This window comes from Thalassophryne amazonica, chromosome 22 (assembly GCF_902500255.1).
Source record: "Thalassophryne amazonica chromosome 22, fThaAma1.1, whole genome shotgun sequence".
NCBI classification, from domain to species: Eukaryota; Metazoa; Chordata; class Actinopteri; order Batrachoidiformes; family Batrachoididae; genus Thalassophryne; species Thalassophryne amazonica.
In genome coordinates, this window is record NC_047124.1 from 29468861 (window position 1) to 29495652 (window position 26792).

At 40.6% G+C, this 26792-nt stretch overlaps 2 protein-coding genes across 5 annotated transcripts in view; one reads left to right on the plus strand and one right to left on the minus strand.

Moving 5' to 3' along the window:
• LOC117504243 (protein arginine N-methyltransferase 8-B-like) overlaps window positions 1-6829 on the plus strand; it is a 50607-nt gene extending 43778 nt beyond the window's left edge. Inside the window, exons 8-10 of one of the 2 annotated variants that reach the window (XM_034163645.1) lie at window positions 34-184; window positions 3617-3738; window positions 6580-6829. In XM_034163645.1, coding sequence (XP_034019536.1) covers window positions 34-184; window positions 3617-3738; window positions 6580-6684 — 378 coding nt within the window. In that variant the 3' untranslated portion in view covers window positions 6685-6829. Of the gene's footprint in view, window positions 1-33; window positions 247-3616; window positions 3741-6579 lie in introns of those variants that run through there. The other variant, XM_034163646.1, reaches the window with a different exon arrangement.
• An 858-nt stretch (window positions 6830-7687) lies between these two features.
• Window positions 7688-26792, minus strand: part of cracr2ab (calcium release activated channel regulator 2Ab) — a 36186-nt gene continuing 17081 nt past the window's right edge. For 2 of the 3 annotated variants that reach the window (XM_034163642.1, XM_034163641.1), the window contains 10 exons: window positions 20771-20842; window positions 20503-20551; window positions 20314-20393; window positions 14217-14694; window positions 13979-14117; window positions 12827-12908; window positions 11063-11177; window positions 10783-10884; window positions 9611-9687; window positions 7688-8163 (listed from right to left, as the gene is read on the minus strand). In XM_034163642.1, coding sequence (XP_034019533.1) covers window positions 8076-8163; window positions 9611-9687; window positions 10783-10884; window positions 11063-11177; window positions 12827-12908; window positions 13979-14117; window positions 14217-14694; window positions 20314-20393; window positions 20503-20551; window positions 20771-20842 — 1282 coding nt within the window. In that variant the 3' untranslated portion in view covers window positions 7688-8075. The remainder of the gene's footprint in view (window positions 8164-9610; window positions 9688-10782; window positions 10885-11062; window positions 11178-12826; window positions 12909-13978; window positions 14118-14216; window positions 14695-20313; window positions 20394-20502; window positions 20552-20770; window positions 20843-26792) is intronic. The other variant, XM_034163643.1, reaches the window with a different exon arrangement.

Here is a 26792-nt window from a genome sequence, read left to right on the forward strand (position 1 = left end):
TGATAACTAAAGTTAACATTTGCTGTTTTCCAGGAAGTGGACATTTACACTGTGAAGCCAGAAGACTTAGCCTTCACCTCAGCCTTCTGTCTGCAGATACAACGCAATGATTATGTCCACGCCCTTGTCACCTATTTTAACATCGAGTTCACCAAGTGTCACAAGAAGACCGGCTTCTCCACCGGTGAGGCAGATCCAAACAAACAATTGGATACCTCACTAGGTCTTGAAAATGCGTAATCTGTGGTAAGAGTAGTGTTGTAGACTGTAGTGACCGGTAGGGAAGGTTTTAATGTGACACCATGAATAACAAGATGTAAAGTGAACAATCAGATGTAATCTGTGCAGATGGGGGTGGGGGAGTAATATGTCCTTTTTACTTTTCCAGATAGCTTTAGACTTTATTTCAGTGCATCTTGAAAAAAATAGTTTCTGCTTAAATATGGATTTGGCTGTTCAGTCACTTTGATGCTGGTTTACAAATAAAGGCTAAAATTAAAATACAGTGCAGATTGTTTTCTGTTTTGGAGCAATCTGCTTTCCTTTTTAAATCTCATCTGGAAATATAATGTACATCCATAACCATATGAAAGGCATGCTGCACACTTCAGCAAAAGACAGTTTTCACATATTAACAGATAAATTTTAGCTTTGGTACAATGTCTTGTTATAATGACAGATATTACTGTAGTACATAGACTGCACACATTGCCGTTGTTAGCACGCCTAGTAGCTCTCATACCATGAGGATGAGTTCAGTGTTGCCTGTAATCACAACTTTAGACTGCTGTTGTGGACAGTCAGGCCGATTTCCTTATTTTAAGAAACGGGATGCCATTTGTGGCCAAAAATCAGCAATGGGAGCCCATCTTAAAAGCACAACATTTCAACACATTCATATGAGACAAAAGTTAGATAGAAAACATAGTAGTTTAGTACAACATCTAACTTATTCAAGAACATTTAAACATTTAGCCACATTTGTGGGTTAAAACAGTGACCCTGTGTCAACCCATTCTACCAATTAAGTAATACCACTTCTATCCACAGCAGGTTCACTGTAAGACAGGAGTTGGACTATCAATATGTAGCCTGGGATTTGATTTCAGGTGTGTGCTCCAGACATCCTGTGTGTGCACTTAAATAAAACACATCTGCATTGTCTCAGTCCACCTAGCTGTAAATCAGTATCAGCCTTGTCTGGGAAAGTAACCTTGGAGAGACTGGTGTCCTGCTGGGAGGTAGACACTCACTTCACATTGTGATTTCTGGGGATTATCACCAGCCTGATGGGCTTGAAGGCCTTATATCTTCTACATCTAGGCTAGCGTGCTACAATGCATTGTACTGTAAATCTAACAAGTATACTTAAAATATCCTCCAGAATCAACAAAAATAATCTGTCTTGTAATTCAGCTTTGTTGTAGCATCTTTCACTTTTATGGTCGTCGCCATAGTGGGGCGGAACTGATACGTGTGAGGTCTTGAATTCACATATGATGATACTGATGAGTTATAGTCACACATGATCATACTGCCTGTGTCTTTGTGTCATGGACACATCGGCATGGAGTGGCTCATGCAATCTGCTTTAATCACGTTCCACCAATGATGTCCACCGGTGGAACTTGCAACTGTCCCGTCTTTCATTTACACAATAACCCTACAATCGGTAAAATTTGGGTGAATTTATTTGATGTAGACTTTACTCTACAAGTGAACCAGTAAATTGTATGTATTGTTTAATCTACCAGAAAGAGCATTTTCTTGATGAAACTGAGTGTTGAACATTTCTTTGGCACGACTCTGAAACCAAAACCTACCCAACCTTAGAGAATGTTACATAATGCCAAATAAAATGCAGTTGAAGTACATTTTTCTCAGTATATGTGCAAGTTATTGAATAAAAAGTAAAGTCACCAAAATTAGCAGAAAGTATTAACCAGTTTTCATCAACAAACTGTCACAAGTTCTTTTTCTTAAAGCAACTGATATTGCTAATGACCTTCATAAAAATGGTTTATGTTTTCACATAATTGAGAAAACCAACATACAAGACCTCCTTGGCAAAGGTAATACAAAGTAATTAAGTCTGGGAGTATGTGTTGGTGTTGCATGCTTGCCCATCCACTACACCATGGAAATATAGTGTCATACAAGTTCTACCAGGAAGACTCAGCTGTTACTAATCAGTAACAGCTGTATATCAAATAGAAAGCAGCTGGGCCCTTTCAATCTTCAACTCACGACCAACAGAAAATATACACAATATTTAAATTCAATATCAGTTCTTGCTCACTTTTCTGTTGTTTGCCTGCCTGTTTCTGGCCTGAAAGGCTCCCTCCTCCACTCCACCACCACCAGTTTGTCCTTGTTTTATGCCTGTTTTTATGCCTGTCTTCTTCCAACGAGAGGATCAAAGATTAATGTACCCCTTCACAATCAAGATCGGGACCTGCACCAAAAACTATGCTAACAGTCTGTACAACAGAGTGTAGAGTGAAACTTTAACCATTTCTAGTCTCCAGAGTCTTCATGGTAGAACTACCTTGGATCCTTAATGGCAACCAAATGATTCCTCCCCACTTCTCGAAAGTAACCAGGTGAAGTAGCCAGGTGAAACACGGGTGTCCCCTTGCCCTTCTCCAGCTACAGGGTCCTCAACACTGAGACACCTACATGCTGGACAATACACAGACTTATGCACTCCCTCACAATGCAAGTACTTCTGATTTGAGTCTCCCTAAGTAACTGCTTGTTTGGTACAAAGTCATTCCAGTGGTCTTCAAAGAGACCAAGTACCAAAGACATCCTGTTGTTGCTTTAGGTCACTGAGTAGCACCCAAGTCAAGACAAGCAGCACCAGGGCCTGAAAGACTTGGACCTTACTTCTCCTGCAAAGGCATCAGCTTGCCAAACACCTCTGGCAGCAACCGCATCACTCCATAAGCTTTTCCCAGGTGTCTCCTGTTCAAAAAGGTCGAGGAGATAAGTGAACCTCTCTATAAGTTCACCACATACAGATGCACTTCTGAAGGCCAAGTACAGGAACCCAATGAAAGTCCCTTGAAGAACATCACAAAATTACAAGCATTTGGAAAGTCTGTGAGATGGGCAAGTTGTAGATCATCTTTTAGCTTCAAGGCTCTACATTACAATTATCTTCTTTGGAACAGGAGTATTGCTCGGCACTTCACAGGTCTTGGCTTCACTCTGGTGGTATTGGCACAAGGTGTCCCAGTGCTTTCATTGAAGGAATCACCAAACTCTTCCAGTAATGTGGAACCTTATCTAAGCCTGAATTGTTACATAAATGTATTTTAATAAATTCATGCATCCGGTGCTTACATAATGTTGTGTAGAGGAGGTTCTATGTTTGGCTCTGTCGGTTGGGCCCAAGGCTGAGCAGCAGTGAAGTAGTTCCTCTTCGATCTGCCTCGATGACTCAGTGACCTTTACTGCATTTTTCTACGCCAACATCCACAAGGCTGCTGAGTACTCATCAAAAATAATCTTTGTCCACATTAAGTTTTAAGCTCCCTCACTGGTAACAATCCTTCTGTTGCACCTATATGTCAATGTTTTGCTTCCTTTCTCCTCCCATCTTGTGTCTCAGCTCCAGATGCTCCGAGCACACACTGGAAGCAGACAGTCTTCTACTTAGAGGACTACCTAACTGTCAAGAAGGGAGAGGAGATTTTTGGCAGTATTGCTCTCAGGCCAAATGAGAAGAATGTGGTAAGACAAAATCCTCTGTACTGTAGAAGCAAATAAAGTTGTTACGTTCACATTTTCCATATTAAAGCAATGTTGGCAAAAAAAAAAATACCTTTTTCTACAACTAGCTGAAAAAGAAAGTCAGGTCCTTGAGTATTTTGGACAGTGACACAAATTTTTCACCACCACAAAAGAGTCTAAACTAAACAATCAAGACAAGTCAGTGAGACTGCAACAAATTCTGATCTGAGCTCTTTTTATACACAGTCCCTCTGTTTTCATTTTCACAGACATACGTAAAGGAAAAACACTAATTCTAATCCAATTACATTTTTTCCACAAATTTGATTGGTTAATCATGTGAGATTTCAGACCGTAAAATATCTGGGTAACGGTGGCAAAATATTTGACTGTTTCACATTTGGATGTACGAGGTCTATTAGAAAAGTATCCGACCTTATTATTTTTTTTTTCCAAAAACCATATGGATTTGAATCACGTGTGATTGCGTCAGACAAGCTTGAACCCTCGTGCGCATGCGTGAGTTTATCCACGCCTGTCAGTTGCGTCATTCACCTGTGAGCAGGCTTTGAGTGAGGAGTGGTCCACCCCCTCGGCGGATTTTCATTGTTAGGAAATGGCGGAATGATTTGGACTTTTTCCATCAGAATTTTTTCAGAAACTGTTAGAGACTGGCAGCTGGAAACCATTAGAAAAATTTATCTGGCTTTCGGTGAAAATTTTACGGGCTTCACAGAGAATAAGGACTGTTACTACAGCTTTAAGGACGGCTTTAAGGATGCTCGGCGCGCCGCGCTCCGTGCCGCCATCGAGAGCCACAAACCACCGGATCATTTCTAAACGGATGGCTCTATGGATCCGAGACCGTCGTGTGCACTTTCTCTGGTTATCACAAGAGCTGGACATCAGCCATTTTCCAGCAGATTTCACTTTTAACAAGAGATTTTGTCATGGAAAGCTGAGCGGAGGCTTCGTGCGTCACGACTGATTTGCTGATGGAGCGAGACAAAGGAACACCTCCGTTTTGGTCTCACAGGACGGCTTTGAGATGGCGTTCAGACAGCTGTCGGTGGTTTTTCCATCGAGTGATTATCCGAGAAATTGTGGATGTGCCTGGACATGCCAGAACATGTCCTGTGAGGCTTCATCACGGCGTTGCTTTGAGCCATGCGGCACCGCCGCGACGCGCGGAATTCCTCCGCACGTCTGTCTCAATGTGCCGAAAAAGTGCTGATGTCCACATCTTTTCACAATTCCTGTGCTAGTCAGACGACGTCCCGGATAAAACACAGCGTCCAGTTTGGAAATGAACGGCACATTTCACTGTTACAGGAGTTTTTGTCATGGAAAGAGAAGCTGCTCCACCGCGCGTCGTGGTGCAGATAAAATTTTCTAATGGTTTCCAGCTGCCAGTCTCTAACAGTTTCTGAAAAAATTCTGATGGAAAAAAAGCCCAAATCATTCCGCCATTTCCTGACAATGAACATCCGCCGAGGGGGTGGACCACTCCTCACTCAAAGCCTGCTCACAGGCGAATGACGCAACCGACAGGCGTGGAAAAACTCACGCATGCACACGAGGGTTCAAGCTTGTCTGACGCAATCACACGTGATTCAAATCCATATGGTTTTTGAAAAAAATAATAAGGTCGGATACTTTTCTAATAGACCTCGTATTAGTCCGCGCCCTGACCAGTGTTCTGATGAGATGTCATTTCTGTCCTGCACGCATGCGGAGTATAATTGTTGGGATGCGGAACTGACGAGATGCACAATCCGACATAACACCGGCCGCGCGCTGCTAGCTGTTAGCTGAGAGCGAGAGAAAGCCACATACTGACGCCACCGCCTAAATGAGTGAATTTAAGCTGCCATACTTAAGTATTGATGTAGGTTCTGATTGTCGGGATGTGGAACTGTCGGTTTATGCGACGAGATGCACAATTCAACAGAACACCGGCTGCGTGCGCTGCCAGCGCTGTTAGCTAACAGTGAGAGAAAGTGGCATACCGCCGCCTAAATGGGTGAATTTAAGCTACCATACAGAAATACTGATGTGGATTCTGATACAGAATTACTGTTGTTTGATGGATAACTCTGCGCCCTGACTGCTGTTGGAGCGGTGCTGCCTCGGCTTGACGGTAAGCCTCACTGACCGAATTAGCTACAGAAAAATAAATCGTGCAAACGATGGAACTGGATTAGAATGGGAATAACCACCTTGTGTCTGATGAAATAGCTGTTTAACCAGTGACGCGTTAGTGGAGCTCTATTTGCGACCATATAACCAGCATGAACATCCACAAATCATCAGACACAACAGGGTTATTCCCTAAATATGAGGACTGTTCACACAAATCAGCACTTTAGCACTCATTTTCCTTTAGGCAAATCCGTGGATTGATACATGAACATTTCCAAGACACAGAAAACATCTTGGACCTTATTTACAATAATCATTCAGAAATGAAGTACATACAGTGTAGTACTGTGGGTACTTACTGTATGGTAAATCTGTCTGGAGTGGACAGATCTCAAAATCTATGCAACCGTGCAAGGAGACTAGTGAGGGAAGCCACCAAGACATTTTTGAATAAGTTATTTCAGGCCATCTTCTGATATTATGTGTACAGATTGGTATAGTTAATGTTATACCATCTCAACAAAGTAGATGTCTCAGATTGCCATTACTCTCACCATTGTCTTGTTATTTGGGTAAAGACTGGAAATTACTACACATTTAAGCTTCCATTTGTTAGTCAGAAAATGGGCGGCACTGCTTGAGATCTATATGATCTCAGAAAACATACTGAGTTTTCTGTTTCTTGTTTATCTTTTGTAGCGCGACCTTGAGTTCACCCTTGAGCTCGATTTTAAAGGACAATTATGTGAGGCTGCCATTTCCCACGACTACAAATGCGTTAAGGACAACAAGGTCGTGGTGTGACTCCAACCTCAGCTACTTTGGACACACCTAGACATGGGGAAGGCTCCAGCTCTCCAACAACCATTCAAGCTAGCCAAAGTAACAAGACGCAACCAACTGGATGCTGTCGCAATAGCAGCTGGGTGATGTCATCAGAATAGGCAAATATCAGCAATACCACCATCAATACCAGCTTGACTGATTTGGACACATCACTGAATGTAAATCCAAGATGACGGATTTTTATTTTCCTTACTAGTTTATGGACATTCAATTATTTTCAGTATAAAAGTAAAAAGTATTTGTAAAGTTAGTGTAGCCAAGAGAAAAGCATTGATGGTGAGAACGCTACAGCCCAGTTTTATGTTTTTTAATTTATGTAAGATTTATTCATGTATACAGCAATGATAAAAGTTTGCCAAGAAACACCGGACACTGTTACACTGGCATGGTGAGTTTGACAGTTGATGACCACATTACAGAAAATCCTAAAAATGGTTTAACAGTCTGTGGATTTGACACAAACTGGTAACCAACTGATCCTACATGATTGCCATATGGATTTATACTGGCTGTGGTTACAGATATGTGGTTAATAAATGCTGTAAAGGTAACCAAATTTATTACCAACGATTAGCATCAACAATTTTTGTAATATAGTCAGTCAGTAGTCGATGTCACAATGTCTGGTATAAATATAAAATCCAGGAATTCTGTGTTTATTTATTTTGCTTTCTTTAGTTTATTAATTGTACTCGATACATTTTGTTAAACAATTATTTCAGAAACACAATAAGTTTCCTTTATTTCAATGAAGACACAGGAGCAACTGTATTTTGGCACCCGGAATAAAATGGAACGATACTTTTTCAGTAGTAAGAAATATGGATGTAGTATGTCATGCACCATTTTGGTTTACAAATCAAAAGAGCAATGAGTATGAAAAATGTTGAGTGTAATGATGACGAATAAATTGCTGAAGTAAAAATCTTCAAGCGATTTTATATAAAACTGTTTAGAAAAATTCCACATGGTTTATTTTATTTTGCTTTCAACATAAAATGACGAAAATATTTTACACCAAACAGAGTAACATTTTAATTTCTGAAAAATTCCCTGTTAGTAAAGAATATCAAATGTTAGGATTTAATAAATGTATTATTTACGTAAAATATGAGCACCTTTAGACAAGATATTGGTGATCTTTTCAGTTCAACAGGGGCCCTCATGTTCCTGGTGTGAGATGCAAATATGAGAATAATACTGATATGTCACCTTTAACAATTAAAGGAACAGTTTCAATCTACAAAGAGATCTGATGACAGTCAGAAAAAAATAAATAAAAATTCATCATTTGTTTTCAGACAGTGCAACTGAATTGTCCAAAACTGCTGGTAAACTTTTCTGGGTCTTCAACTGCAGCAGGAGTTCTTCTTTCCAGGATGCGCTTTGAGAACAACCGTCTTGTCTCTCACCTTGTCCTCCTGCTCCATTAACACTCTTAAGTACACACAGAATAACAGAGATTTGTTTCTGAATTAAACCTCAATTTCTTTAATTACGTTTTAGCATCTGCACACACTTCTTGCTATTACGTTCCTTTCCTATAGCTAGCGGGTTGACAAGAGTGAGTCAACAGGTGCAATACACAGAGAGAGTGTCAACAGGTGCAATAAATAAGATGTTTTTTTATTATTATTATTGTCATTGGCCAACTGTTAATTCAGCTCAACAAAAGCATAAAATTTATCATCTTCAGTTTGATGGAAGCCAACACATCACACTCCAGTCAGGTAATTTTTCATTGAATATTGGCTAGCAGATAGCTAGCTAGCTATCGTGACACAACAGTATCCAGTGCGTTAGCTTATGGTTATGGCTATCATCTGTTACATCATGTCATTTAACAAAATTTAGGTTTACTGATGTAAAAAGTGCTAAAAAAAAAAAATTTAAACAGGTTATGTCGAATGTAATTATGATTTGGTACAAAAGCAGTATCCACAAAAGGATGAGTCTGAGGACCAAAGATAGGTAGTTTGTCAAAAAATGTGTGAGAAAATTATTAAACTGTTTAAAAATAATGATCCTCAAGTAAAGATTAGAAGGGATTTGAATATTTCTCCCTCTACACTGCAAAATACCACAAGTTCCAGGGTTGTTGCCAATGTGCTTGCTCATGGGGTGGGTAAGGCTAGATTTGGCACTATATGAATAAAGTGAATTGAAAGGGGAAGGCCACAAGCTTAAAATGAACACCCATGATCTGCAGTCCAACAGAAGGTACTCCATCAAAGACTGATTCATCAATAGCTGATATGACCACATGGACAAGGAATTACTTTGGGAAACCTTTATCAATCACTACAGGAAGTCCTCCCCCTTCAACCCCCCTTGAAGAGCAAATGTGTATTATGAAATTCCTTTTCTATTTCCAAAACTTCATGAACACATTATTTTATTTGGCTCTGTGTTCCCGGATCGCTTCTAGATAGAGTTGTTCACTCTGGTTAGTCACCAGTTAATCTTGTTAATATGTGAATGGGCATGTAGACTCAATAAAGGTGATACTACTTTATTATGAAACAAAACATATTCAGAGGAACATGTATTGGTTCTGCTATTGACCAGTGCTCTGTAGTAGGTTATTATTAGAGTTTACTTGTGTTATCTCCAATGTATGCTATTGTGTATTCTTCAAATTGGAAATGAAAAAATACTACTACCAGTACTAATAATAATTAGCCAATATAGCATCTGCTACCTATGTGCTGGCAATTGTCCAGGGGGCAATTGTCCCAAGGGTGCAGTTGACTTGGTGGCAGTTGTTCAGCGGGGATATGACCTGACACCCTTGGGTTAATAGTGTCTGCTGTCAATTCAAAGTAATTTCATTTAAGGTGTGTGTGTTGTATTTTAGTGGCGTTAGACATCACCTTGTTCTTACCTGGCCAGTCGCGTGAAGGACTCTGCCACATTCTGGTTTGTGTAAGCACTGACCTCATAAAATATCAGATTGTTTTCCTGCAAAGAAATCCACATGAGATCAACACACAGGCAAATGTGGTGATGAACTAAACTGTGAATATATGAATTTGCTGGAACTGCGTCCTGGTGTCCGATGCCGGTGTCGGAGACCGACCAAACCCCCCCCTTAAAAACTGGTCCGCCTGCTTTCACTACGCATGCGTCATTTCAGACCACAGCAGCATGTCTGAGACGGAGTCTCTTCACCCAAAGCGATCAAATGGATTATGGGATTATTAACCATCAGATGACAAGGTAAAACCTCTGAATCATTCTAAAGTCAGTTTTAAGCAGAAACTCGGGGAAACTCTGTGACGCTTTGAAATGACTGACGCACAGTGAACGCATCGGCTAGCAGCTTGTGTAGCCGCAGCGCTCTGATCTTCCTCTGTCTTTTATTATGAAATAATGCTGAATTTATGTGGAAATGATTGTTGTACAAAAGCTTCAGATATCTGTCGCTGAAATAGATTATGACTGGAGTGCAGTTTGAAGCAGAAATGACGAGTTCACCCGTACACTGCGGCTATGACCATGCGAAGTGAAGGCAGGGCGGACCGTTTTAGGGGGGACTCGTTCAGTCGTCTGACACCGGCACTGTGACACCAGGACGATCGCTCCCACTGGGTTGTTTGGGCACAGTTAGAGTGAGCACATGTTGTCAGGCTAACTGTGTTGGTGCTACTTGGCTGGGGGTTGCAGCCAACTGCCATTGACACTAACCATTAGGGACATTACGGTCACCACTATGCTAACACTAATCCATGCATGACGTATCAAAGTGAAGTATTTTGGCTGTAAACAGCAAAGTAGTGAAGCTCAGCAGTCAGGCGAAAATATCCCATTACAAGTAATATTCAACACTTGAAATCCCACTCGATGAAGCAAGCTGTAACCTTTCTTGCTCAAACTACTGGCCCAGAACTACTGTGTGCACATACAGGGCCTTATGGGAAGTTGTGAAATTGAGTGTAATGCAAAGCAAACCACATGTTGCGATATCTTACAACTCATTGGTAGGATATCAAAAAACAAACATATAAATACATTAAATAAAATTCAAGGTCAGCATGATTTTTTAAATAATCTTACATAAGCCAAGAGGTCAGCTTCTTTGAACAACACTTCCCTAGACCCGCCCATGTCCACTTTGTTTCCCAGCAGGAGGATTGGGACGCCTTCTCCTGAAGTGGACTGAAAAAAGGCAAATCTACTACAAATGAAGAAAACATTGATTACCAGCGAGACAAGGGGTGGGTTGAACCTTCCTTCACAAACTAGTTTGTCAGGTTTCGGGTTACACAACATATCTTCCTACTCTGAGGAGGCACATAGACAGAGGGTTTCCCCGGGTCAGGGTCAAAGGTCTGACCTGCACATGAGCCAGCCAGGATTTCACGGCCTTGAAGCTCTCCTTCGCTGTGATGTCATACATCACCACCACACCATCGGCCTTACGGAAAAACTGCTTGGTTATACTGCGATACCTGTGTGGATACAGTCAGTGCTTAAATACTACCTCCATAAAAACTTTTTCTATTACTGTCTGGGCAACATTGTAAGTCAAATTCAAGATATTAAAATTCAATGACTCCACTCTAATCTAGTTGAAAAATTCCCCAAATAAAAATACTTAAAATCTATATTTTAGTAAATTTGTTAAATTAAATTAATGAAGAATATAAAATATCAATTTTTTTTAGACAGCTAACCGTTTTAGTAGGTGGAGTTCCTTTAGTCATAGTATTTATGAAATATGAGTTCTTCAAGCACTTATTGGAAAAATACTGAGAAACATGTTCAAACGTCCTTCTAAATTATGTACATTTGATACAGCTGGAGTTCATAATTGGTAAATGCTGTCACTGTGTTGCAGCACTGCTTCCTAATTTAGCAAAAGTTACAGTCTTTATATAATATGTTGCATAATTGGTTTGGTGCTAGCTTAGCATTAGGTGCGATGTCAAGGAGCTGCCATTGCAGCTAACATTAGCATAAACTGAGTGCCTCCGCTGTGAGCAACAGGATTTATAATGTGCTTTAAAAAATGCATACTTGTGTTAGCTGATTAGCTAAGCGAAGAGAGTTCCTTAAAACAGTGATTCACAATGGATTCAGTCATTCGTGTGTCTTGAAAACTCCCTAGTGTATATAAGACAATGCTAATGGTCTAACATTAGTATGAAAAGTTTCTAAAATGACATAATGCAAATGGGTGTCATGCTGCATTCAGAATCCTTGGAAGTTCGGAGATTCTGATATTTAGCTTGGGCAAAAATGCCTTGACTGCTATTTCTTGTCAGAATTTTTCACTCGGAACTCGTGAGGAATTTGAGCAACTCCATGTACCCGAGATAATGTCACAGCCATGGCGGCCCCCTTTACGTATACTGAGACAACAATGTTACTAATGTTTTAAATTAATTTTTAAAAAGACATTACTGCTTTATGTACTATATTCACATTCTATGTACAATTAGTGAAGTTGCTAGCACCATACATCAGCAAAATTGTCTTTTACAATTTCATTTAGCCCAAAAGATAATGTTAGCCAAGCTCTAGTGTGGTATAGGCTAAGTAATTGATGACTCAAATTGTAAAAACATATTCCAAAGACTCTCTGAAGTAATCTTGTGAATGCACTTTTTAACGGAAGTAAGGATGTTTTTTAATGTCTTTCCAAATGTCCGAGGTACTGAGTGTAGCAATACATAACGGCATGCTAATGGACTAATGTTAGTATGAACAATCACTAGCGTCACATAATGTAATGCTAACGGGTGTCACATAACATGATGCTAACAGGCTAATAAAGACTGCTCCCTTGTTTTGACTCGGGGTTGCCACAACAGATATGGGGTGCATGAAAACTCTCCAAAAACGCTAAACGCTAACAGGCTAATGTTACCAAGAGCTGAATACCTCCATTGTGAGCAATGAGATTTTTTTTTATTATTAATTTAAAAAAACATACTTAGATCTACAATTTTCCTTGGAATCTTACTGCACATCAGATAATTTTGCATGTTGCTCACCCCAAATATGACAATTTTACTACGTGTGGTTTTGAGTTTTTGTGTTGACAGGCTAACTAAGATATAACAGACACACACATTTGAAATAAGTGATGGCTCACCTCTCCTGTCCTGCTGTGTCCCAGAGCTGCATGGCGACCCGCACATTGTTCAGGATTAATGTTTTGACACTGTAATCAACACCTGGTCAAGAGAAAAACTTCAACATAACCATGATGTTTCTGTGTAGGCTCTCAGTTGTCCAGGTGGTTTCCATGGTTGTTCATGGTAATGAGTCATTCACGTCATCAGGAGAGTCGTCAAGGGAGCCATCGGGGGAGGCTTCCATCCCATCATTAGGAGAGTGCTAACTAGAGCACAATAGGTGCTAATTAGAGCTATTGTTTAGTCACTAGCCTATAGCAGTCAGCCTCTCGGTAGGAGGGGTCTGGTTAGGTTAAAAAACTCCAGCTTTTGTTGGCTTCTGGTTTATTCTTCTCTACAAGAGTCAAGACAGAAGTCAGACTACCAGAGCAAGACTTTTAGCTGAGGAAGCTTCTGTGATTTGAAGCGAAACGTCCTCACGTCAAGCAACCCAGTCCAGTCGAAGATTCAAGCTTCTCTACTATAACCATGATAATTAAATAATTTTTGATTCAGCAGACTTCTAGTCAATAAAGGGAAGATGTAGATAATCTGGTTTGTGTATTGGCGAGCATCACACAATAATACAACAAATATTTGCCTATTTGTTCCTAATCGTCCTCCCAGGTTCTTGTCTTGATTTCGAGCAAACTGTATGTGGATCAATGTCAATCTCATAATTTCCTTTAAAAGAAATTTTGTCAAAGGCCAAGGTCACTGGGGTCAGTTGATTGTTTTTTCACTGGGATCAAAAGTCAAAATTTAAGTTGTTCACGCCAATTTGCACTAAACGTGGTACAAATACAGTGTGTAGGTGGGTTTGGGAATTGCCCAGACAAGACCAATATTCACATTCTGTCCATGCAACCAATGTAGTTTTTACCCGAGCGCAAAATATGGCCATCGGGTACTCCATAACTCCATTCCTATTACTGCCAGGGTCTTCAAATTCAAAGGGAGCATTCTTGGGACACAGACCTTGGACAAGTTCAGAGATGGCTAACCTTGACCTATTTTAAGAGGTCAAAAGGTCACATTCTTTCTACACACTCTTTCATTGATTACATGCTCATACAGCCGACGGTACTTTAGCATTGCTTTCTATATTTCATCTTACAAAAGCTTCTCACCTACGGTCGGCGTGGTAGCAGAATGGAACCAACCCTGACAGAACGAGCGTAGCAAGGATGTTTTGCCTACGCTGGAGTTTCCAACCAATACAACCTTAAACAAGCGGTCTGGTCCAAACAGAACTCCCTCTGCTGGTTTCTGATGAAGACAAAGACAGTGTGACTGACCGGCAGTGGGGACTGAATTACTGTGATAATGCTCCAGTAGGTGGCGCTCCTAAACTTAAAGCGTACATACATGGTCCGCCTCCTTGCCGACAGGCTGGCCTCTTGGAGATATGGGAGTCCTCTTTCCTTTGGTAAAGACAGATTTCCTTGGTGGAGTTGCTTCCGTTGATGGAGGAATTTGACTGGGGGGTGTGGTAGCAGCATGACATGTTGCCATGACAACACCAGCTTCAAAGACACTCTGCCCCTCGCTGAGCTGAAGCAGTAGCGGCTGGGGCTCACGTTGGAGCAGGTCCGGCAGATGGTCCTCCTCGATGGAGATGACTCGCCGGAGTTGCCACCCATCACATGGGGTGTCCCAATTCTCCTCCTCTTCCCCTTTTCGCCCAATGTTTTTGCTGGGTGACATTTTGACTTTTGATTTCACATCTTGGATTTTGACAAGAGCTGAGATGGAACGGTCCTTCACTGAACTGGAGTTCTCCTTCAGGGTGGTCTGCTTTGGACCTGTGACAGCACTGGTGGTGGTTGCAGAGGCATCGTCTTCACTAGAGGAGGAGCAACAAAAGCTATTTGTAGGTGCACTATAGGCAAGGCCTCCAAATACTGGAAAGACCCGTCCACGACCAGTGAGGCATGTAGATTTTGGTGTCAAATTACTCATAAAATGTCAAATAATATGCTCTCTCATGACATCACCACATCAGTGGGCAGGCTTCATTTAAGGGTAGGACAGCGTTAGGTTTCAGACAAGTTTCACATAAACCAATCATATCAAAGCAGTGTTCCATAATTAGATAATTTATCAACAGTGATTTTGAGGACAGTGACCTTATGTTAATGAGACCAAAACTAAGGACCTCATTGAGGTGGTTGCAGAATAATATATGTAAGATGCCTAAAAGTAGGTTTGGGTTTGTGAAGTTCCACACGGGTTGAAGGTAACAGACACAGAATATTTGACATTGCAGAAACAGCCCCTGGGGCACCCTTAATTTTACTGTTATCCAGGGCACTAAATATGTCCCTCTATGCTCTTTATGGGTATGTTTGCGGAAACAGGCCGCAGTCTCAACTTGAAAAATTTCCCTTCCTGGCACATAAACTATACTGTCACCATAGTGGATTTCCTGCACTAATTCCCCTGCTAGGCTAACGGATTACTTTAATTAGGCCCTGCAGGTTCTCTAATCACCTGCTCTGTGGCCTGTTGTAGAGTCCTAATGTTACTCTCACTGCAGAACTCGATCTGTATGTTCGCAGTAGGGTAAAGGCCGTCCGGCATCAGCAAGCTATGGTGACCCCAGAAAGAGGGGACCGGTTATCAATAAAACTAAAGTCTTCCTGTTTACAAAACTGTGCCAGCCACCTATTAACGATGTCAGCCTGCTTAATGCCTCATCATTACCCCAAGAGGGGAACGGACCAGAGACTATTAATTGATGCCGACATATCTTTCTAGCGAGGTCACAAGTCTTCTCTATGTCCATATTTTGACTTCATCAGGCTTTAAAAAATTCTTAACAGGGAACAAGTAGAAACTTGGGGTCCATCAGTAATTTAATCCCAAAATCAGGTTCTCTAGATTCAGTGATTAATGTGATACAGGGAGGAACCTTTTGACTAGATTCAAACTGCCAGTTCCCATCATTTTCAAGAAACATTATGCATTGAATCAAACTAGTGCAGTGCCTGTAGGAAGTTTGTATTCCTATAGAAAATTGGGAGCTAAAAAATTTAATCAGTAGCGCATAATAATGCATAATAATTTAGTACCGCTATCACGGACTGATGCAGAAGGTGGCAGCAATGCGATGCCGGCTGCGATTAAACACCACGTTAGAAGAAAAGGGGTTTATTTTTCTCCACAGGTTCACGTTTTGAGAGGAACGTTTCTTGTCATAATAAAGGCATATATATATATATATATAGAGAGAGAGAGAGAGAGAGAGAGAGAGAGAGAGAGAGAGAGAGAGAGAGAGGTTAGAGGAAACAAATTTTGACGGAAAGCCGTAATGATATTACAATGTCAAAATAAAGGTTTTAAAAATTAATCCCCAAAATTTTCATAACAAAGGATGCACGTCATCATCAAATCCAATCAAATCAATTTTATTTATATAGCGCCAAATCACAACAAACAGTTGCCCCAAGGCGCTTTATATTGTAAGGCAAGGCCATACAATAATTACGGAAAAATCCCAACGGTCAAAACGACCCCCTGTGAGCAAGCACTTGGCAACAGTGGGAAGGAAAAACTCCCTTTTAACAGGAAGAAACCTCCAGCAGAACCAGGCTCAGGGAGGGGCAGTCTTCTGCTGGGACTGGTTGGGGCTGAGTGAGAGAACCAGGAAAAGACATGCTGTGGAGGGGAGCAGAGATCAATCACTAATGATTAAATGCAGAGTGGTGCATACAGAGCAAAAAGAGAAAGAAACACTCAGTGCATCATGGGAACCCCCCAGCAGTCTAAGTCTATAGCAGCATAACTAAGGGATGGTTCAGGGTCACCTGATCCAACCCTAACTATAAGCTTTAGCAAAAAGGAAAGTTTTAAGCCTAATCTTAAAAGTAGAGAGGGTGTCTGTCTCCCTGATCTGAATTGGGAGCTGGTTCCACAGGAGAGGAGCCTGAAAGCTGAAGGCTCTGCCTCCCAATCTACTCTTACAAACCCTAGGAACTACAAGTAAGCCTGCAGTCTGAGAGCGAAGCGCTCTATTGGGGTGATATGGTACTACGAAGTCCCTAAGATAAGATGGGACCTGATTATTCAAAACCTTATAAGTAAGAAGAAGAATTTTAAATTCTATTCTAGAATTAACAGGAAGCCAATGGAGAGAGGCCAATATGGGTGAGATATGCTCTCTCCTTCTAGTCCCTGTCAGTACTCTAGCTGCAGCATTTTGAATTAACTGAAGGCTTTTTAGGGAACTTTTAGGACAACCTGATAATAATGAATTACAATAGTCCAGCCTAGAGGAAATAAATGCATGAATTAGTTTTTCAGCATCACTCTGAGACAAGACCTTTCTGATTTTAGAGATATTGCGTAAATGCAAAAAAGCAGTCCTACATATTTGTTTAATATGCGCTTTGAATGACATATCCTGATCAAAAATGACTCCAAGATTTCTCACAGTATTACTAGAGGCCAGGGCAATGCCATCCAGAGTAAGGATCTGGTTAGACATCATGTTTCTAAGATTTGTGGGGCCAAGTACAATAACTTCAGTTTTATCTGAGTTTAAAAGCAGGAAATTAGAGGTCATCCATGTCTTTATGTCTGTAAGACAATCCTGCAGTTTAGCTAATTGGTTTGTGTCCTCTGGCTTCATGGATAGATAAAGCTGGGTATCATCTGCGTAACAATGAAAATTTAAGCAATACCGTCTAATAATACTACCTAAGGGAAGCATGTATAAAGTGAATAAAATTGGTCCTAGCACAGAACCTTGTGGAACTCCATAATTAACCCTAGTCTGTGAAGAAGATTCCCCATGTACATGAACAAATTGTAATCTATTAGACAAATATGATTCAAACCACCGCAGCGCAGTGCCTTTAATACCTATGGCATGCTCTAATCTCTGTAATAAAATTTTATGGTCAACAGTATCAAAAGCAGCACTGAGGTCTAACAGAACAAGCACAGAGATGAGTCCACTGTCTGAGGCCATAAGAAGATCATTTGTAACCTTCACTAATGCTGTTTCTGTACTATGATCAATTCTAAAACCTGACTGAAACTCTTCAAATAGACCATTCCTCTGCAGATGATCAGTTAGCTGTTTTACAACTACCCTTTCAAGAATTTTTGAGAGAAAAGGAAGGTCGGAGATTGGCCTATAATTAGCGAAGATAGCTGGGTCAAGTGATGGCTTTTTAAGTAATGGTTTAATTACTGCCACCTTAAAAGCTTGTGGTACATAGCCAACTAATAAAGATAGATTGATCATATTTAAGATCGAAGCATTAATTAATGGTAGGGCTTCCTTGAGCAGCCTGGTAGGAATGGGGTCTAATAGACGTGTTGATGGTTTATAGGAAGTAACTAATGAAAATAACTCAGACAGAACAATCGGAGAGAAAGAGTCTAACCAAATACCGGCATCACTGAAAGCAGCCAAAGATAATGATATGTCTTTGGGATGGTTATGAGTAATTTTTTCTCTAATAGTTAACATTTTATTAGCAAAGAAAGTCATGAAGTCATTACTAGTTAAAGTTAAAGGAATACTCGGCTCAATAGAGCTCTGACTCTTTGTCAGCCTGGCTACAGTGCTGAAAAGAAACCTGGGGTTGTTCTTATTTTCTTCAATTAATGATGAGTAGTAAGATGTCCTAGCTTTACGGAGGTTTTTTTTTATAGAGCAACAGACTCTTTTTCCAGGCTAAGTGAAGATCTTCTAAATTAGTGAGACGCCATTTCCTCTCCAATTTACGGGTTATCTGCTTTAAGCTGCGAGTTTGTGAGTTATACCACGGAGTCAGGCACTTCTGATTTAAGGCTCTCTTTTTCAGAGGAGCTACAGCATCCAAAGTTGTCCTCAATGAGGATGTACAACTATTGACGAGATAATCTATCTCACTCACAGAGTTTAGGTAGCTACTCTGCCCTGTGTTGGTATATGGCATTGGAGAACATAAAGAAGGAATCATATCCTTAAACCTAGTTACAGCGCTTTCTGAAAGACTTCTACTGTAATGAAACTTATTCCCCACTGCTGGGTAGTCCATCAGAGTAAATGTTATTAAGAAATGATCAGACAGAAGGGGGTTTTCAGGGAATACTGTTAAGTCTTCAATTTCCATACCATAAGTCAGAACAAGATCTAAAGTATGGTTAAAGTGGTGGGTGGACTCATTTACATTTTGAGCAAAGCCAATAGAGTCTAACAATAGATTAAATGCAGTGTTGAGACTGTCATTCTCTGTGTGGATGTTAAAATCGCCCACTATAATTATCTTATCTGAGCTAAGCACTAAGTCAGACAAAAGGTCCGAAAATTCACAGAGAAACTCACAGTAACGACCAGGTGGACGATAGATAACAACAAATAAAACTGGTTTTTGGGACTTCCAATTTGGATGGACAAGACTAAGAGTCAAGCTTTCAAATGAATTAAAGCTCTGTCTGGGTTTTTGATTAATTAATAAGCTGGAGTGGAAGATTGCTGCTAATCCTCCGCCCCGGCCCGTGCTACGAGCATTCTGACAGTTAGTGTGACTCGGGGGTGTTGACTCATTTAAACTAACATATTCATCCTGCTGTAACCAAGTTTCTGTTAGGCAGAATAAATCAATATGTTGATCAATTATTATATCATTTACCAACAGGGACTTAGAAGAGAGAGACCTAATGTTTAATAGACCACATTTAACTGTTTTAGTCTGTGGTGCAGTTGAAGGTGCTATATTATTTTTTCTTTTTTAATTTTTATGCTTAAATAGATTTTTGCTGGTTATTGGTGGTCTGGGAGCAGGCGCCGTCTCTACGGGGATGGGGTAATGAGGGGATGGCAGGGGGAGAGAAGCTGCAGAGAGGTGTGTAAGATGTGTAAGATCATGCCATCCAAAAGCTGAAGTCTATCTGACAAACAGTCAGAGAGATATGCGAGCCACGTACACACACACACACACACACACACACACACACACACACACACACACACACACACACACACACACACGTACGTTTCTTGGTTTGTAGACAGAAAATAGAAACTTGGGGTTGTCCGTAATTTAATTTCAAAATGAGCTCTGTAGGTTCAGTGACTACTAGAACAGAACTAAAGTGGAGGATCACTTCATCAGGGCTGAACCATGTATTTCTCGTTATTTTCAGGAAAAAATAAAAAATGGGATCAAGTAGAAACTTGGGATCCTTCAGTAATTTAAGGTCAAAATTGACTCTTTAGCCTCAGTAATTAATGAAATTTGAGTAGGTGCTGAAGTTTGTTGTATTAAGGTGTTAATGTCAAAGTTTCTAACAAAGTATTACATTGACTCATACAAATAATCTGACACCAAAATAAAGACGGTACAAACGAGGAGTTCTGATGAAATGTAGTCAACTTTAGGTTTGTTTTTGTTTTTTTGTTTTTTTATATGTGGATGTTGTCACAGAGGTTCTGGGTATTTGTAAGAGTGTGTAGATGATGATTCACCTTTTTTCCGGTTGGCTGACGTCAGACGCGTTGGCGACACTCGCTCTCTGCTGCTGCTGCTTCTGGAGTGAGGTCTGAGGCTTATTCCAACAAAGAGCAGGTATTTTTGTGTCATTTTTTTTTTGTTTTCTTTTTTTTTAGTCCCGTTGACGCCGTGACAGACACTGCTGATAGAAGTTTGTAACTTACCGCAGCGCAGCACATATCTCGCTCATCTTTTAAATCTTTATTCATCTCTCTGGAAAGTATGAAACAAAAAATAAAATGGATCACAGGAAGGAAAACGCATTTTAAGGTTTTTTCCAGCCTGACCTGGATTTCTGCAAATCCTTCATCTTACTTTAGTAGCAGATTTATGAGGTTTGCCAATTATGTCTGCCCAAAAAAAATTAGAACCAACTACCACCTGAGCTATAACCCAAATCTCATAGGTGCTCAAAGGATGTGGACATCATACCTCAGCAGGTCAAGGTGCTTCATGAGACTTTGTTTCTCTCTTTGCAGTCCTTCAGTCACTCTGTACATTTCTCTGAAACAACATGCAGATGGAGAACTAAGTCAGCAGACAAACTGCCACATTGCAGCCTCCTTCAGCAAACGTAAAGCATGAGGGAGTACGTGCAGCCTCCTCAACATAATGTGCAACTGGTGCCTCAGGGGCCACATACAGCCCTTATCACTGACCCACGCATACGGTGCATCCAGAAGGTATTCAGAGTGCTTCACTTTTTCCATATTTTGTCATGTTACAGCCTTATTCCAAAATGGAGTAAATTCACTTTTCCCCTCAAAATTCTACTCACAACACCCCATAATGACAACATAATTTAAAAAATTATTATTATTATTATTGCAAATTTACTACAACCCCTGGCAAAAATTATGGAATCACTGGCCTCGGATGATGTTCATTCAGTTGTTTAATTTTGTAGAAAAAAAAGCAGATCACAGACATGACACAAAACTAAAGTCATTTCAAATGGCAACTTTCTGGCTTTAAGAAACACTATAAGAAATCAAGAAAAAAAGATTGTGACAGTCAGTAACGGTTACTTTTTTAGACCAAGCAGAGGAAAAAAATATGGAATCACTCAATTCTGAGGAATAAATTATGGAATCACCCTGTAAATTTTCATCCCCCAAACTAACACTTGCATCAAATCAGATCTGCTCGTTGACATTGACCCTATGTGTCTTTTTGCAAGGAATGTTTTCACAGTTTTTGCTCTATGGCAAGATGCATTATCATCTTGAAAAATGATTTAATCATCCCCAAACATCCTTTCAATTGTCCAAAATATCAACGTAAACTTGTGCATTTATTGATGATGTAATGACAGCCATCTCCCCAGTGCCTTTACCTGACATGCAGCCCCATATCATCAATGACTGTGGAAATTTACATGTTTTCTTCAGGCAGTCATCTTTATAAATCTCATTGGAACGGCACCAAACAAAAGTTCCAGCATCATCACCTTGCCCAATGCAGATTCGAGATTCATCACTGAATATGACTTTCATCCAGTCATCCACAGTCCACGATTGCTTTTCCTTAGCCCATTGTAACCTTGTTTTTTTTCTGTTTAGGTGTTAATGATGGCTTTTGTTTAGCTTTTCTGTATGTAAATCCCATTTCCTTTAGGCAGTTTCTTACAGTTCGCTCACAGACGTTGACTCCAGTTTCCTCCCATTCGTTCCTCATTTGTTTTGTTGTGCATTTTTCGATTTTTGAGACATATTGCTTTAAGTTTTCGGTCTTGACGCTTTGATGTCTTCCTTGGTCTACCAGTATGTTTGCCTTTAACAACCTTCCCATGTTGTTTGTATTTGGTCCAGAGTTTAATCAATCAATCAATCAATCAATTTTTTTATATAGCGCCAAATCACAACAAACAGTTGCCCCAATGCGCTTTATATTGTAAGGCAAGGCCATACAATAATTATGTAAAACCCCAACGGTCAAAACGACCCCCTGTGAGCAAGCACTTGGCTACAGTGGGAAGGAAAAACTCCCTTTTAACAGGAAGAAACCTCCAGCAGAACCAGGCTCAGGGAGGGGCAGTCTTCTGCTGGGACTGGTTGGGGCTGAGGGAGAGAACCAGGAAAAAGACATGCTGTGGAGGGGAGCAGAGATCGATCACTAATGATTAAATGCAGAGTGGTGCATACAGAGCAAAAAGAGAAAGAAACAGTGCATCATGGGAACCCCCCAGCAGTCTACGTCTATAGCAGCATAACTAAGGGATGGTTCAGGGTCACCTGATCCAGCCCTAACTATAAGCTTTAGCTTAAAGGAAAGTTTTAAGCCTAATCTTAAAAGTAGAGAGGGTGTCTGTCTCCCTGATCTGAATTGGGAGCTGGTTCCACAGGAGAGGAGCCTGAAAGCTGAAGGCTCTGCCTCCCATTCTACTCTTACAAACCCTAGGAACTACAAGTAAGCCTGCAGTCTGAGAGCGAAGCGCTCTATTGGGGTGATATGGTACTACGAGGTCCGTAAGATAAGATGGGACCTGATTATTCAAAACCTTATAAGTAAGAAGAAGAATTTTAAATTCTATTCTAGAATTAACAGGAAGCCAATGAAGAGAGGCCAATATGGGTGAGATATGCTCTCTCCTTCTAGTCCCCGTCAGTACTCTAGCTGCAGCATTTTGAATTAACTGAAGGCTTTTTAGGGAACTTTTAGGACAACCTGATAATAATGAATTACAATAGTCCAGCCTAGAGGAAATAAATGCATGAATTAGTTTTTCAGCATCACTCTGAGACAAGACCTTTCTGATTTTAGAGATATTGCGTAAATGCAAAAAAGCAGTCCTACATATTTGTTTAATATGCGCTTTGAGTGACATATCCTGATCAAAAATGACTCCAAGATTTCTCACAGTATTACTAGAGGTCAGGGTAATGCCATCCAGAGTAAGGATCTGGTTAGACACCATGTTTCTAAGATTTGTGGGGCCAAGTACAATAACTTCAGTTTTATCTGAGTTTAAAAGCAGGAAATTAGAGGTCATCCATGTCTTTATGTCTGTAAGACAATCCTGCAGTTTAGCTAATTGGTGTGTGTCCTCTGGCTTCATGGATAGATAAAGCTGGGTATCATCTGCGTAACAATGAAAATTTAAGCAATACCGTCTAATAATACTGCCTAAGGGAAGCATGTATAAAGTGAATAAAATTGGTCCTAGCACAGAACCTTGTGGAACTCCATAATTAACTTTAGTCTGTGAAGAAGATTCCCCATTTACATGAACAAATTGTAATCTATTAGACAAATATGATTCAAACCACCGCAGCGCAGTGCCTTTAATACCTATGGCATGCTCTAATCTCTGTAATAAAATTTTATGGTCAACAGTATCAAAAGCAGCACTGAGGTCTAACAGAACAAGCACAGAGATGAGTCCACTGTCCGAGGCCATAAGAAGATCATTTGTAACCTTCACTAATGCTGTTTCTGTACTATGATCAATTCTAAAACCTGACTGAAACTCTTCAAATAGACCATTCCTCTGCAGATGATCAGTTAGCTGTTTTACAACTACCCTTTCAAGAATTTTTGAGAGAAAAGGAAGGTTGGAGATTGGCCTATAATTAGCTAAGATAGCTGGGTCAAGTGATGGCTTTTTAAGTAATGGTTTAATTACTGCCACCTTAAAAGCCTGTGGTACATAGCCAACTAACAAAGATAGATTGATCATATTTAAGATCGAAGCATTAAATAATGGTAGGGCTTCCTTGAGCAGCCTGGTAGGAATGGGGTCTAATAAACATGTTGATGGTTTGGATGAAGTAACTAATGAAAATAACTCAGACAGAACAATCGGAGAGAAAGAGTCTAACCAAATACCGGCATCACTGAAAGCAGCCAAAGATAACGATACGTCTTTGGGATGGTTATGAGTAATTTTTTCTCTAATAGTTAAAATTTTGTTAGCAAAGAAAGTCATGAAGTCATTACTAGTTAAAGTTAATGGAATACTCAGCTCAATAGAGCTCTGACTCTTTGTCAGCCTGGCTACAGTGCTGAAAAGAAACCTGGGGTTGTTCTTATTTTCTTCAATTAGTGATGAGTAGAAAGATGTCCTAGCTTTATGGAGGGCTTTTTTATAGAGCAACAGACTCTTTTTCCAGGCTAAGTGAAGATCTTCTAAATTAGTGAGACGCCATTTCCTCTCCAACTTACGGGTTATCTGCTTTAAGCTACGAGTTTGTGAGTTATACCACGGAGTCAGACACTTCTGATTTAAAGCTCTCTTTTTCAGAGGAGCTACAGCATCCAAAGTTGTCTTCAATGAGGATGTAAAACTATTGACGAGATACTCTATCTCACTTACAGAGTTTAGGTAGCTACTCTGCACTGTGTTGGTATATGGCATTAGAGAACATAAAGAAGGAATCATATCCTTAAACCTAGTTACAGCGCTTTCTGAAAGACTTCTAGTGTAATGAAACTTATTCCCCACTGCTGGGTAGTCCATCAGAGTAAATGTAAATGTTATTAAGAAATGATCAGACAGAAGGGAGTTTTCAGGGAATACTGTTAATGTTGTGTGTTGGGGGGGGGGCGTGGCTGGATGTTTTGGTGTTCTTTTCTTTTCTTTGCTCTCCAGGTGGCATGAGGGCTGATTTGTCTGTGAAGAAGGTGCTGGCTGAAGAGTCTTCACCCTCATCAACATCATGGAAAGCACCTGTGCTTGGTGCTCACGTGCAACCTGGACGACTTGCAGCTGAAGCAGATAATTGGATGGCGTTCTGCATTTAAGTCATGTGTGATTCAAGCAGAACTGCCGGGAACTCGACCTTGTGACGTTCGTTTGTGAGACGCTGAGGACCGCGCCTGGGTTTGACACATCGAGCCCGTGAAGCAGGGAGGGGTGAGGACACATGCTGTCAGCACACACGAAAGGTAATTAAGTGTTTAGGTACTTGTTGATAGTAACTTGGTGTTTTGTTACACAGTATACTGGAATTATAAAGAGAATTGCGCAGTTTGCTTCTCACTGCTGTGGCGTGAAGGATAAGTGATCCTCCACTTGTTGTGAGAAGCTGCTCATTTGCATAAAGTAAAAAAAAAGGACACTGACCTGAGTGTGTTGCTGGCAGCGTGTGTTTATTGGAAGATATAGTTGTATCTGTTGACTTACCTCACCGTCTCTTTGCTTCACAGAGAATCAGTTTGTCGTGTCCACCTGGGGGGTGTTTGGCGGTGGTAGGAAGTCCAGGAGCGCCGGCTTTAATCCTTGCGGGCGCTGGAGAGCGAGCCGCGGATCACTCCACCAGAGGGATGTTGTTTTTTATGTTTTTACACTTTTAAACACAGGTGTATAATAAATAGTTTTTGTTTGGAACCGCTTTCTGGTTATTTTTAGCGCTGGGTCCTGTCTGACGCAGGTTCGCTCCTCAATCCGCGTCGACACATAACAGTTAAGTCTTCTATTTCCATACCATAAGTCAGAACAAGATCTAAAATATGATTAAAGTGGTGGGTGGACTCATTTACTTTTTGAGCAAAGCCAATAGAGTCTAATAATAGATTAAATGCAGTGTTGAGGCTGTCATTCTCAGCATCTGTGTGGATGTTAAAATCGCCCACTATAATTATCTTATCTGAGCTAAGCACTAAGTCAGACAAAAGGTCTGAAAATTCACAGAGAAACTCACAGTAACGACCAGGTGGACGATAGATAATAACAAATAAAACTGGTTTTTGGGACTTCCAATTTGGATGGACAAGACTAAGAGACAAGCTTTCAAATGAATTAAAGCTCTGTCTGGGTTTTTGATTAATTAATAAGCTGGGATGGAAGATTGCTGCTAATCCTCCGCCCCGGCCCGTGCTACGAGCATTCTGACAGTTAGTGTGACTCGGGGGTGTTGACTCATTTAAACTAACATATTCATCCTGCTGTAACCAGGTTTCTGTTAGGCAGAATAAATCAATATGTTGATCAATTATTATATCATTTACCAACAGGGACTTAGAAGAGAGAGACCTAATGTTTAATAGACCACATTTAACTGTTTTAGTCTGTGGTGCAGTTGAAGGTGCTATATTATTTTTTCTTTTTGAATTTTTATGCTTAAATAGATTTTTGCTGGTTATTGGTGGTCTGGGAGCAGGCACCGTCTCTACGGGGATGGGGTAATGAGGGGATGGCAGGGGGAGAGAAGCTGCAGAGAGGTGTGTAAGACTACAACTCTGCTTCCTGGTCCCAACCCTGGATAGTCACGGTTTGGAGGATTTAAGAAAATTGGCCAGATTTCTAGAAATGAGAGCTGCTCCATCCAAAGTGGGATGGATGCCGTCTCTCCTAACAAGACCAGGTTTTCCCCAGAAGCTTTGCCAATTATCTATGAAGCCCACCTCATTTTTTGGACACCACTCAGACAGCCAGCAATTCAAGGAGAACATGCGGCTAAACATGTCACTCCCGGTCCGATTGGGGAGGGGCCCAGAGAAAACTACAGAGTCC